Source organism: Centruroides sculpturatus, unplaced genomic scaffold, assembly GCF_000671375.1.
Source record: "Centruroides sculpturatus isolate CEXI.00-Female unplaced genomic scaffold, Cexi_2.0 scaffold742, whole genome shotgun sequence".
In the NCBI taxonomy this organism is placed as follows: domain Eukaryota; kingdom Metazoa; phylum Arthropoda; class Arachnida; order Scorpiones; family Buthidae; genus Centruroides; species Centruroides sculpturatus.
The window spans coordinates 41805-55259 of NW_019385044.1; the positions used below are offsets into that span (position 1 = coordinate 41805).

The 13455-nt window shown below is 30.6% G+C and overlaps 1 protein-coding gene and 1 pseudogene across 1 annotated transcript; both read left to right on the top strand.

The window, feature by feature from the left end:
• The first annotated feature begins 466 nt into the window (after positions 1–466).
• LOC111633822 lies at positions 467–1705 on the top strand (annotated as a pseudogene).
• A 7356-nt stretch (positions 1706–9061) lies between these two features.
• LOC111633813 (mitochondrial basic amino acids transporter-like) lies at positions 9062–13122 on the top strand. The gene is made up of 4 exons (XM_023378451.1): positions 9062–9261; positions 9847–9890; positions 11510–11593; positions 12004–13122. Exons 1-4 carry the CDS (start codon positions 9228–9230, stop codon positions 12763–12765), a joined length of 924 nt encoding a protein of 307 aa, XP_023234219.1. The 5' UTR covers positions 9062–9227; the 3' UTR covers positions 12766–13122.
• Positions 13123–13455: the final 333 nt, after the last annotated feature.

Sequence of the window (13455 nt, forward strand, 5' to 3'; positions counted from 1 at the left end):
TAGACTCAAAAATTTCAAATAAAATGTCTTTTTTTTTTTTAACTCTTTCCGCACTGTGGGCACTAAGAGGGCCTCTTTTTTGCATGCCCATTATGGGTTCGGCCAGGCCCACAATGGGGCTGCCGGGTGGTGAGGGGCGGAGCCCGACATATCTGAACGGACCACCCCCGAAAAATTCCTTGGGATTTTTCGAGCCCGGGTCCCCCAGAGCGGTAGGCTGCAACCTTGACCGCTCGGCCATCCGGCCGCCAAATAGAATGGCTACGTGACGATAGATATAAAAACTGGTTGCAGGAAATTGAAGGAGAAAATACAAAGTGTCACGGCAAATATTGTAGATGCATTTTGATAGCAAAAGTAAGTGATTTAGAAAAGCATAGGAAAACTCAAAAACATATAAAGCCAAACCATCGTTTAGTATTGTCCATTTATGAAAAGCTCGAATGTTCATAGAACAAAGGGAAATATGGCACTTTTTGTAAATGAAGGTTGTCCTATAAGTCATGTAGACAAACTAACTAAATTCCGTACAACAAAATTTTCAGATAGCAAAAGTTGTAATAATCTGACTCTTGGACGAACAAAATGTTAAGCCATAATTTCAAATGTTTTAGCACCACACATTAAAGAAAATTTAATAGTTGATATAGGTGATAGCAACTATAGTTTACTAATTGACGAAAGTAATGACATTTCAGTTTCCAAGCTTTTAGGTATTGTAATTACATATTACACTCAAAATAAAAAATGTATAACTACAATTTTTTTTTAGATTTAGTACCACTTAAAGAGTGCAATGCTGATGCAATTTGTGAAGCAATTAAATTTTTCTTGAAAAATAATGCTTTGGATTTGCATAAACTCGTTGCAATTGGAACAGATAACCCTTCTGTAATGATAGGAATCAATAATGGCGTATATGTTAAACTCAAAGCCGAAGTACCTGCTTTGATTTTAGTACGTTGCATCTGTCATTCATTACAATTAGCTATTTCCCACGCTATAAAAGAAGACCTTCCAAGAAATATAGAATTTCTTATTAAAGAAATATTTAATTGGTTTTCTCATTCTGTGATTACACAATCCAAATACAATGAACTCTATTCTTTGATGAATGATGGAACTGAGCCATTGAAATTAGTACAATGTAGTGAGACTCGTTGGATGTCAATTCAAACCACTATTGATAGAGTTTTGAAATAATGGAATGATTTAAAGGCAAATTTTAATTTGGCCAGAGCAAACAAAAGATATTATACAGCAGAAATTTTGTTCTCAATGTTTGATGATCAAAGAAATTTCTTATTTCTTAAACCTGTACTTGATGAAGTTCAGAGATTAAATAAAATATTTGAATCTGAGAATAATGATCCTACGAAGTTGCTACAGGACTTACTAAATTTAATAGAATCTTGTTGTTCTAAGATTGTTATTCCAAGAACAAAAATAACAAATGATGTACTGATTGAAAACCATTTAGCACTCAATCCATATTTGGGTTATCAGTTTGAAACTGAAATAAACAATTCTGCACTGTTAGATGAAGAAAAGAAAAATATTCGTAATCGCTACATTACTTTCCTTTTGTCTTATAAAACAATTTCGGCAAAGGGTACCTGACAATACAGTATATCAATTTTGAAAACTACGACGTGATACTAAGTATTGATCATTGTCTCAACCCAATTAAAAGTGATATAATAAACCTTGCAAAAATGTTTTTCACCAATGATGCAGTATCAACTCGCATTGACTTTCAATGGAGGAAAATCCAAATTCAATCAAAATTCAATGGAGGAAAGAAACTTCCAGCACGTTAAACCTGTAGATGATTGTTTCTTTGTTTAGTTATGGCAACACAACACTTGGGCAATCTGTCTAGGGGGTGCCTTCCGGGAGGTCTTTTTAAGGGAAACTGGCCCCTATTTAGGCATTACAGAGATGGAGAAAACCCGGAAAACTCCACGGGGCCAGCCCGACCGAACTCCCAGTGTTAAGGGATCGAAGACCGCTTGGCCACTGGTGGGTCTGACCTGTAAATGAAAGTAACTCAATACCAAGATGCTGCCAGAGAAAATCCCTTTCAAAACTTGGTCAATTTTGTTTTAAAAATTCTATTATTACCTCACTCAAATGCAGAAGTAGAGCGTTTATTTAGTAAGATGGATATTGTTAAAACCAAACTGCGGAATAGATTGAATATTATTTCACTCCATATTCATATTAACGATTAGATATGGTTTGAAAAATCCAGCTATGATTAAGAATTGCCAGCAAATGTCATTCGAAAAATAGGCACTGTAAAACCATACCAAAATTTTCAGTTTGAAGCAGGACCATCTTTTGAACACAATGAAGAAATTGAAGAAGTAATGGAATTTAGCAACGAATGGAGTTTTTGAATAAAGTTAAAAATAGATTAATTGAAGGTTGGTTTTTATTTTTTGTTTAGCTATTTTTTTAGCGAATTTTGAAAATTTTTTAAAGCTATTTTAGAGAATTTTTTGTTTGCTTTTAGCTACTTTTATTTTTTTGAGATGGCAACCCTACCCAAGAATGACCGTTAAGACTCCGTTTTCTACTCGCTATCTTCCTCGAAGTGCATTGTCCCACCCGACCCCCTAGTGGGTGGGAAAGGGAGAGCCTTTGTTTCCAGAAGTCAGAACAATAAACAAAGGAAGTTAGAAAGAAGGATTAAGAAGGGGAGAGAGTTATTAAAACTATTTAATTTGAAATATATATATACAAAAATATGACATATAGCCACAAAGGATCGGGCCGTGTTGCTATTTATAGCCATTTTACATATGCTTATATAATTATTGTGTGAAATTACTAATTTGTTTTATGTCAAATAATGACTTCGTTTTTTTTTTCTGTCGTTGTTTTTGTACTTGCCACCTTTTTCTAATTTACTTATTTCCGGTCTTTGTGATAGTCGAATAGCCTGATCATTGGTGGAACTGGACTTTATTAATTCAACTCGAGTGAGTTACACGAATGAGAGGTTATTGATAGTTTATATGCAATTTTCATTGGTCAGAAGATATATAAAATGACGAAACCACGTGTGTCTTTTTTCTGCTCCTGGTTGTAGAGTGAAGGATATATTGTTAAAGGAAACCCTTTTAGGTAAGCCACTCCACTAATATTTTACTCACCTTTTCTCTTTACTACTTCGTATACGCGTTTTTTTTGTATTTTACTTGTGATTGTCGTGTATAAGTGTAAGTGTAATAAGCAAGTTGTTTTGTTATTTCGTTTCCTTGGGTGTTCGCGTATCTAGTCTTTTATAAATAATCTTAATGTATAATCCACGGGTTTACGTTAGCGTAGGCTAAGATATAGAAGCCACAATCGTAACTGGAAAACATTACAGATGGCCATATAGCCCATAGGTAGAGGTAGCTTGATCACTCACAGAGACAAAAGTCGTTGTGAATGGTCGAGATGTGTAAACTCATGAATTTAGAAATTTAATGAATTCTTGAAATTTATTACAGCGATGAGAAATATCTTATTAAGATTTGTATTATAAAACTATAGTTGAAACTCCTTGCGCAAATAGTTTCGATTATAAAACAAGGTGTTTTTGTTGAAAATTTTCACCTTGTAAATTAAAAGGGCCTTTTTTCATGCTGTTATGTCCACAATAGAGTGGCCAAGTGCTAAGAGATGAAATACGAGGTTAACCACTTATTATATAAAGATTTAGCTTGAATCAAGTTCCTCGTAATGACATGTTAACGGCTAAAAGTAATTTTAGAACAAGAGTATAACTACAGAACAAGAGATTTCATATTGTAGATTATATACATTAAAAATACAATTTGTTATTTTATTGATAATGTAAACCAAACATGTCCAATAAACAGTGGAGTAGCGTGGGTTTCAGCCGCCCGGAGCGGAAGAAAATTTCGCCACCTCCTTAAAAGACTACAATTCAGTTTTGTCACAGAATAAGTAATGAAAAATTCCGTGCTCATTTCAATGTCCGAATCCTAGGTGCGACAAAAATATGAAATGATATGGTTCAAATGTTTACAAGATATTATTATTATTTATTTTGAAATTTTGCCGCTCCCACTACGCTACGCCACTGCCAATAAGCCGACCTCGGATAATACGGCTTATTAATTAAAACACACAAAACATTTGTAATTTGCATAAAACTATTAATTCCAAATTTTGCACGGAAAAATCTTTTAATTATCGTTATGGGCGATTTGTCGGGTAAAGCAAACCAATGACATTGTTTGTTTCAAACGAAACACATTATACATTGGTTTTATCCAGCTGTATTAATTAAAGACAAACATTTCATACATTCATAGACACACGTTGCCACAAATTTGTAACTGTTTTACCAGTGGAATCCAATTATTATCGCTTTGAGACTTGCAACCTTTTGATAATAATAACCGGCTGATTAAAAATTCTCATTATTGAACTCAATTTACTACAAACAATTACGGTATCAATGTGTACAATTGATCACAATCTGTACACTCAATGCAACATTACACATTTATATATGCTACATTTCTCATAAACACTAGAGAAATCGCTACAGTAATATTTATTCCCAAAGGTATGCTTTAAGTAGAAATTTATACTACACGTATCTTCTAAGAATTCTTATCATGCCTTACAGCTTAGTAAGTAAAATATAAAAGGTATGCTTCGGTTAAAAGTTTTGAGGAAAAGGCCCATTTAGTACGAATTATCTAAGAATTATGATCGTTTGTCCCCAAGCGCAATTATAACAATAGCCGAGATTTGATTATAATAGGTGTATTATTTTAAACTAATTTTCTAGTGTTTTGGGATCAACTGATTATAACAATAGCCGATCGATAACATTACCCGTGATTATAATTTCGGATTCCACTGTATAAAACATGTTTAGAAAGATATCGTTTCATTTATCTTACAAGGAAAGACAACGAAATGACTACCTAACTTATGAATATTTCATGGTTAAAATAATAGATTATGTAAAATTAAAGTTATACGTTTTTAAAACACTTTTAAAGACAGTTTTATTAAAGTAATATATAAAATTATTATGTTTTAAGCCAGTGATGGGCAAACTTTTTAAAGAGCGGGCCAAAGGAAAAGAAGAAAACTTTAGGCGGGCCAATATTATATAATTGTAACCCAGCGCTGCATCTGAAAATCCAGGTGGCGCTATAAAAACATGTGCAGGCCGTCCGCCATATTTCTTTTTCTCTCTTTCGGCTACGCTACGCACGACGAGTGGATGTTCTGTACCGAACCATGCTTGTAACCGATCGAGCTTTTACCCAATAAGTGTATAACAAAATTTTGTACATGATTGTAAATAAACTTTCATGGTGAGATATAAAGCTTCGGTTATTTTATATAATCAACGAACACTCAAGTTAAGTGGTGCATCAACCACCACAGCCTGTATTCTTTTTTACTCGTCAGATTAGGAATAATGTTGCGCGGGCCGGATAGAACATTTCAGGGGGCCGCATCTGGCCAGCGGGCCGTAGTTTGCCCATCACTGTTTTAAGCTATGAACTGTGCGGACCGGTGCTTGTCCGCGGACCATAGTTTAAGCACTGTTCTAGACAGTTGTATATTATAAATTTTGATGAAATGGCAGTAGCTAAAACAGTGATGAAGGAATACAAAAACAAGCTAAATCATCTAGAATGCAACAGAGTAATTTGAAAAAATACGAGTCATTGAAAGACATAAAACTACAAAATTTATTTCTGTACTGATTGCATCTGTCTAGTATACCCGTCATTTTATCAGAAGGAACCGATGTTTGTAAATATCCTAGAACTTGCTAACACTTTGGTATGTTTAGTACCAAATGCTATATTTAGATATTTATGTTTATAAATTTTCCTGGAAAGATATATTATTTGTTTAAGTTATTAACAGTAGATATAGAGTAGACTGAACAATATAGAACATTAATAGTTATTAGGCTAATGTTATCAAATCACTTTCGGAATTTTGTATAGTCAGGATGAGTCAAAAGTCCCTTGCATTTTTTCATTCCAGAAATACTGTAAATATATTAATTTTGTTAATGTAGTTACATAGGAGGTCAGGTATAAAGAATCCAATAGGACCTTTCTTATTGACTGAAAATCGTCTTTAAGATTAGTCATAATGTAACGTTTTAATGAGCAATGGTAACGTAAAAATTTCAATGACAAAATTAAAGAGCACCATTTAATTAACAGTTTTCTGGATTCAAATAAAAACCATTTAGTACTGTATTTCATAAATCTATGAGGATTGAAAGTGACATTTAAGTGACTTTTCGAGGTTCATCGATACGTTCATGATCTAAAAGTTAGACAAGTCTGCTATACTGAATTAACCCCAGGAAGGGAATAAATGCTAACGACGGTTAATGACAGATGGGAGAGGGCAGTTGCATGAATAAGGTGTCATCACTACTTCTCATCTTTATTTTCATAGCTGTCGTACTTTTGATGATTTAATAAAAGAACTGCAAAATCTTGGATTTGACATTAATTAAAAGGTGCACATCACATTTGCACCCGATGCCACGTTCTTTCCTCACTGCCGAAGGAAATGACATGTGACTACCGAGCCAGTATATTTGAAGTATGCAAAAGTTTCTCTGCACAAAACTGACTGTGATGAAGTCTTTTGAACAGCCAAATGACACAAATAAAAGAATTGGCATCTTTTTTGGGACTTCTTAATGTTGAGTTTTTGTCAAGGACGACAAAGTGAAGGTGCAGTAGGACTAACTAATTCCTTATGATGCATATGATGCCCAGCTATTCACTCAGCCTTAAAAAGAGGACCTGCAGGTACTATTAATTAATACAATAAACTATTATTACATAGAAAAATGATATACAGAAACTATTTAAGCATAGGTTTCAATATGTGCAGTTTGCTACAGGAAGTGTGGAATTTATTGAGCTTCTGGAAGAAGTCTGATCAAGCAATCTAAAATTAATGACAGAGGGAGAAAGATAAGAAATAACCAGTTTTTGATTACACAATATATGGACGGCCCCTTAATACGTTGTAGAAAACCATGTAATTTTTATTCTATAATTATTATAGATTCTAGTTCGGCATAATAATGGGCAAAATTATTGATAACTCAATGAAAATTCAGTGAATAATTTAAAATGTATTCTCCTGGAAGTTTAGACTTAATGACACGTGGCAGGCAATTCGATTTGGGGTATTGAGAATGAGAAATTTCTCAACTCTGCCTTATAACAGTTATCAAAGATTTAAAAACAGCAACAAGGGTTACTTCAATATCTCCCAATCAAAATAAAAAATAAAATCTAGATAAGATTTGTGCAAAGAATGGAGAGAGCTTACAGACACTTCTAATTAGCCTGCATAGAAACTTTACTGCCATTCTTCATATAACATATATAAATTAAGAACGGAGTATTTAAGGAATTTAGCTCACTTTTTCTTTGTCTCGCGATAGGAAATAAGTTTCATATTGTGTCAAGGGCGAAAAAATTTAAAAAAAAAACATTGACCCGTTAATTTATGAGATCATGGATAGGGCCTTGATCTGCAATTGCATAAAGTTCAATGATCCTTAATTAAATCATTCAGGTATAAACACATTTTCTTAAATAAGCTTTTTAAATTCTTATATTAACAGATAACTCATTAAAGCTTCTCTAAAAATCAAGATATTAATAGAAAATAGGATAATGTATTTATAATTATTAAAATTAAATTAAATTATTATTCATAATTTTGTGAAAGTTTATGATTAATTTGGCTTCTATGAATTTTATTTTGTAGATAAAAAAAAATATATTTTTTATTCTAGTTATAAAATAATAAGATAAAATATGTTGTGTGATAAATGATGCAGAATTAATTATCATACCTGTATACAGTAATAAGAATCAATAACATAATTAATTATTGCTTTAATCTGAAACTTTTGGTGACTTTTTAGATTAAAATTAGATAATAAAAATCTTTAATTTTAATCTAAAAAAAAGTATTTTATCATCATTAAATTTTTAATAAAAAATTCTTGTAAAAATTATATAATAAACTCCCCATTTCTGGAGCTGTAAGTAACAAATGGACCTGCTTGTTCCTCTCTAGAAGGGAACAAGCAAGTCCATTTGACTCAGATCTCACATACAAAGATGCCTCCATAACTTAAATTCTTATGTAGCAATGTAAATTTTGGGCTTCTGTATTTATTTTTATGTTTTATTCAAATTATTTTATGAATAAAACATATTTTATATTTTTGAAGAGAGCTGGGCCTTACATATGCAAGTGACTCATGACTCATCTCACCTCTATGACCCTGACTATAATATTTAATAAAAATTCATTTATTTTGATAGAATGGGATCATATATCTTTCAAATCCAATATTGATAAAGGAACAGACTCTGGAGATTGCTTGTATATCAATATTTAGATTTAAGAGATGTATGATGATAGAGTAGAACAATGATAAGTTGTGTAATGGATTAGCATAATCTCATCTCCCATTAAAATTTATTTCTATCACGAATGCATTCTTATTTCTTCACGTAAATTCATATATAGAGCCGTAACACTTATTTAAAAAACACGTGTTATACAAGTTCCACGATAAACACGTGTCAGTGATAAATTCAAACACATACTAAACTGCTTTTTTTTTTAATAAATTATTTTCTTTTAATTTATAAATACTATACAAAAATTTTAATTGTGANTTAAAAAGAAAAATTTTAAATAGTATAAATTTAATTTCCTTAATTAATATTAATTAAAAATAATTATTAACGCAAATAATCGATATCTGTTCATAAAACGCAGACGACAAATATATTTATTAAAATTAAAATAATTATTTAACATCTTATATATTTTTCGTTTATTATTTAATTAGATCAAAAATTATAAATTTTAAAAATTCCAGCAAGAAATATTGATACGTAATTTGATAAAATCGAAAGATATATAATTTGTTTTTTTTATTATTAAGTTAATCTAGAATAAAAGTGCGCATGTGTAGTGAAAGCAATTTATTGGTTTCTAGGCGACCAGACGTTATTTGATGTTAAAGACGATCCCGTCGCCATGATCAGTATTATCAACCTTAATCCTCCTGAAATATAATTAATACGCGTTGTATCTTATACGAATCGTCTTCTTTATACTCCTATTATACTTATAACGGAGAAAAATAATACTTTTTCAGGATCATGGCTCTCGATTTTGTAGCTGGATGTATAGGAGGTAAGCCCCGTTATTTTTCTTAATTATTCTATTAGATTTAATCGGAAAATCTTTAAATGTTATATTATTTATGAGAAAGCGCATTGAATGTATTATACATACTTTGTGTAAAATACAGGTGGTCCAAAAGTCAGTTAACCGACTTAACTGACATTACTATATCTCGGTTGACTGATTTCTGGGACATCCTGTCCATATAGGAATTTATGTTATTCATGTTAAATATGTTGAGGATATTTTTCAATATCATAAAGAATAATATATTTAAATTTTTTTTTTTTTTTTTAAATACACTTGTGTATACATATATCTACTTGTAAGAATATACAAGTATAGTGCTTAGATAACCTAATTTATAACTATAATAATGACAAATATGTTTATCTGTTTTAAAATACAGTATATCTTGTTATGAAGTAAATTCTACATTAAAATTAAAAAAGTCAGAATGATTTAAGATTTTTTTAAAAAAAAATAATGTTTATATTAAAAGAATATATAAATCATATTTAAAAGTTCTTTCGTATTATAAATTGATTTTTGCCTTTTTTAAAATAATAATTCTGTATTTTTGCATTATTTCAGGTTGTGCCGGTGTTTTAGTAGGTCATCCTTTTGATACAATAAAGGTAATTATATGTTAAATACTTAGAGCTGTTGTTGAGCTCTTATATGGGACCCAGGGAATAGTGCCCCTTTTGCATTTTTTTTTAAACAAAAATACATGGGATATTAAAAAAAAAAGTGTTAAAGGTTTTCTTTTTGTTAGTAAAAATAGCATTAATTTATGAGAGTAGGAACAATTTCTGGTCCAGGGAGAAACATCTCCAGCTCCACTTGCTTAGAGACAGTGCTTAAAATGTATTTATGCTAACAGATTTTAAATATTTAGAATTATTTTATGCACTAATATTTATGATATTTACATGTCCACGTTAAGAGAAAGAGCGAGTTCTAGAAAATACGTACACGTGTTTATAGCATGATTATAGAATGAACGTTTCCGGAATGGGTCATTTGTCAGTTTAGAAGCGTGAAGTAGATGAAAGATACATGATATAATTATTTATTAAATGTTACATCAGTTAAATTGGTAGAAAATTTAAATAACCTTGGCCCTTTATAACCTTACCAGATTGTGCAAATTAAAGGAAGATTCTAATAAAGATATTTCTTTGTTATCTCTAATTCAAAAATGTATATTGAAAAGATATTTTATTTAAAACGTATCAAATTTGATAAAGTAAATAAATATTTTAAAATAGTTCTTTGATTAGATCTGAGCATTTAAAATAGAAAACATTTTATGTTCGGGGCTCAATGGAAGCCTTTAAAATTTATTTTAAATCCTTAGAAATGTTAATGATTTATTAGTTTTATCGAAAATATTTAACTTTATTTATAAAATATAAATATTTAAAATTAAGATATGAAGAATGGAGGCATTCAAAACGCTTTACAAAAATGAAAAATTCATTAACAGTCGAACAGTTTTGTGGAATAAAAAGATCAAAATGGTGATTTTTTAATCAGTTAAATCAGAAATAAACACAGATAAATTATTTATCATCTTATATAAACAAGATAATAATAATTTTGTATAATCACGTATCTAAACATTGATTATCATTTAGTTTATGAAGTTATTTAAAGTCTCTACAGACGTCTAATTAAAAATTAATACACGGTAGGCTATATTAGTATATTTTTTAGTATTTAAAATTAATTTGTATTCGAACAAGAACGATTAAAATTGAAGTAAGATGCCACATAGCAACAGCAATTCATATCGATTTAACTTGATGTGTAGGCCTATACGTTAGTGGTTATATAGGTGACTGGGAATTCCAATTAAAAAAACTTATCTGACCGATTTTAGAAGAATGAGTGGCTAAAATAAAATTTTTGACTTTTTTAAAATGGTTTTTAGTGTAGATTATTATAAGATAGTTCAATTAGGCTATATATTATTGAAGTTTTAACCTTTATATGCTTCAAATATGATAAATATATTTGTTTATTCAAAAGGACTTCGACTTAATATGAATAGTTGTTTTCGTCTAAACTTGTTTATTCTTAAATATATCAAATTTTGAGATCCAATCAAAATTACTCTTTTTATATTCTTTAACCTAACATTAGTTGATAGGAGCATAACAGATCTAATATTTATCTAAGATTTTATATAAACATTGATAACTATATACATTTTCGGAATAATATATGATACTGTTTTTTTTTTCTTTAGGTGAGATTGCAAACGCAATGTACACTTAAACCCATGTATAATGGAACTTTCCATTGTTTTGTCTCGATCGTCAAGAACGAATCGGTAAGTTCTTATAAAATAATAATAATAAAATTAATTTAAATAAAAATAGGTGATACCATAAGTGGAGAATCTGCGATTTTCAGGCCACATGCGGCCTTTTGTAGCCTCTAGTACGGAATGACAAAATTAAAAATAATATAGAAATAAGATTTTGGGCATCTGTTTTTCTTCATTTATCACATAAATAATTTACAAATAACTATTTTGATATTTTCAAGTTGTTTTTAATCGTTTTGTTTTATTTATTATAAAAACGGCATATATGTGTATGTCGAGTATAATTTATGCAGTCGACTAGATGTGGCCTTTTGATTAAAATGTTTCTCCACCTATGAGTTATACCTTTCGGTCATATTTTTATTTATAAAAAATACAGCAAAATATAAAATAATTTTATTTAAAAATTATAGATATCTGGCTTGTATAAGGGTATGTCATCACCAATGGCAGGATTAGCAGCTATAAATGCTATCGTTTTTGGCGTTTACGGAAATATTCTCAGATCGCTACCAAATCCTAACTCACTTTGCAGTCAGTTTGTTGCAGGAGTTAGTACAGGTGTTGTACAGAGTCTTGTTTGCAGCCCTATGGAATTAGCAAAAATACAAATGCAATTACAAGGTCAAGGCAAACCGAAATATTATTTTCCATATTGGAAAAGACCCCAACCTTTTTACAATTCGCCTTTAGACTGTTTATTCAAGATCTATCGGTTAGATGGAACCAGAGGAATATTTAGAGGTTTGTGCGCGACCGCTATGAGGGATGCTCCTGCCTTCGGTGTTTATTTTGCCGGTTATGAATTTTTAACTCAGTTTTTTACGGATTCTAACGGAGATGTAAATACAATAGGACTTGTAATGGCAGGTGGATTAGCTGGTGTTCTCTCGTGGATTGTAGTCTATCCCGTAGACGTCTTGAAATCAAGGTTACAAGCTGACGGAATCGGAAGCCAAAGGTTATATAGCGGAATGAGTGACTGTATGAGAAAGAGTATAATTAGTGAAGGATATAAGGTATTATTTAGAGGACTGAATTCAACTGTTATAAGGGCATTTCCAACAAACGCTGCTACTTTCTCAGCAGTTACTTGGGTTCTTATGCTTTTCGAAGCGGATAAGAAGTCTATAAGGTTGAGAATGGAAAAACATACTAACATGTTAATGGAATAAAGCAACCAACCATTATCGAATTTTGAATAAAGGTCAAATAAACGAAATTCTTTTATATGTTATACCAATGTTAAATTTCAGAATGATATTCTTTGTAAAAACATTCCTGTTTAAAAATATGCTGCACACTTTTTCCAGTGAAACTTTCATAACGAAAATAATGGTTGTTAATTCAGTGTAGTATATATACAAAATGTATATATAAGTATTTATAGTGTGTGTGTGTGTATATATATATACCGGTATATACATATTAGACTTCTTACTTATATTGTAGTGCACTATGTAAGTTTATATATACAACATTTGTGTAATAATTCTCGAATTTTACAATTATTAAATTTTAAATAGACTTCATTTTGTGTGTTTCTTATATATTTATAGCGAACTTTCAATAAATTTTAAGTACAAAATATGGTTTGGTGTAATAGGATACAGTAACGCAACACATAGACGATGCATCCCGAAGAACTTTCTATGGGAAACCGGTCCCTATTTAGATGTTACACGAAGAAAATCCGAAGAACACGCAGCCCGTTGATGAGGCGCGAACCCGAGACCACAAAAAAATTTAGTGATTTTATTTATTTAATACTAGTATTCAAATTCATATATCAATTTAATAATCATATATTCTACGAGCAGTTTAGTATTAGTTTACGCGAAAAGATAATTTTTAATTTTAGAAAT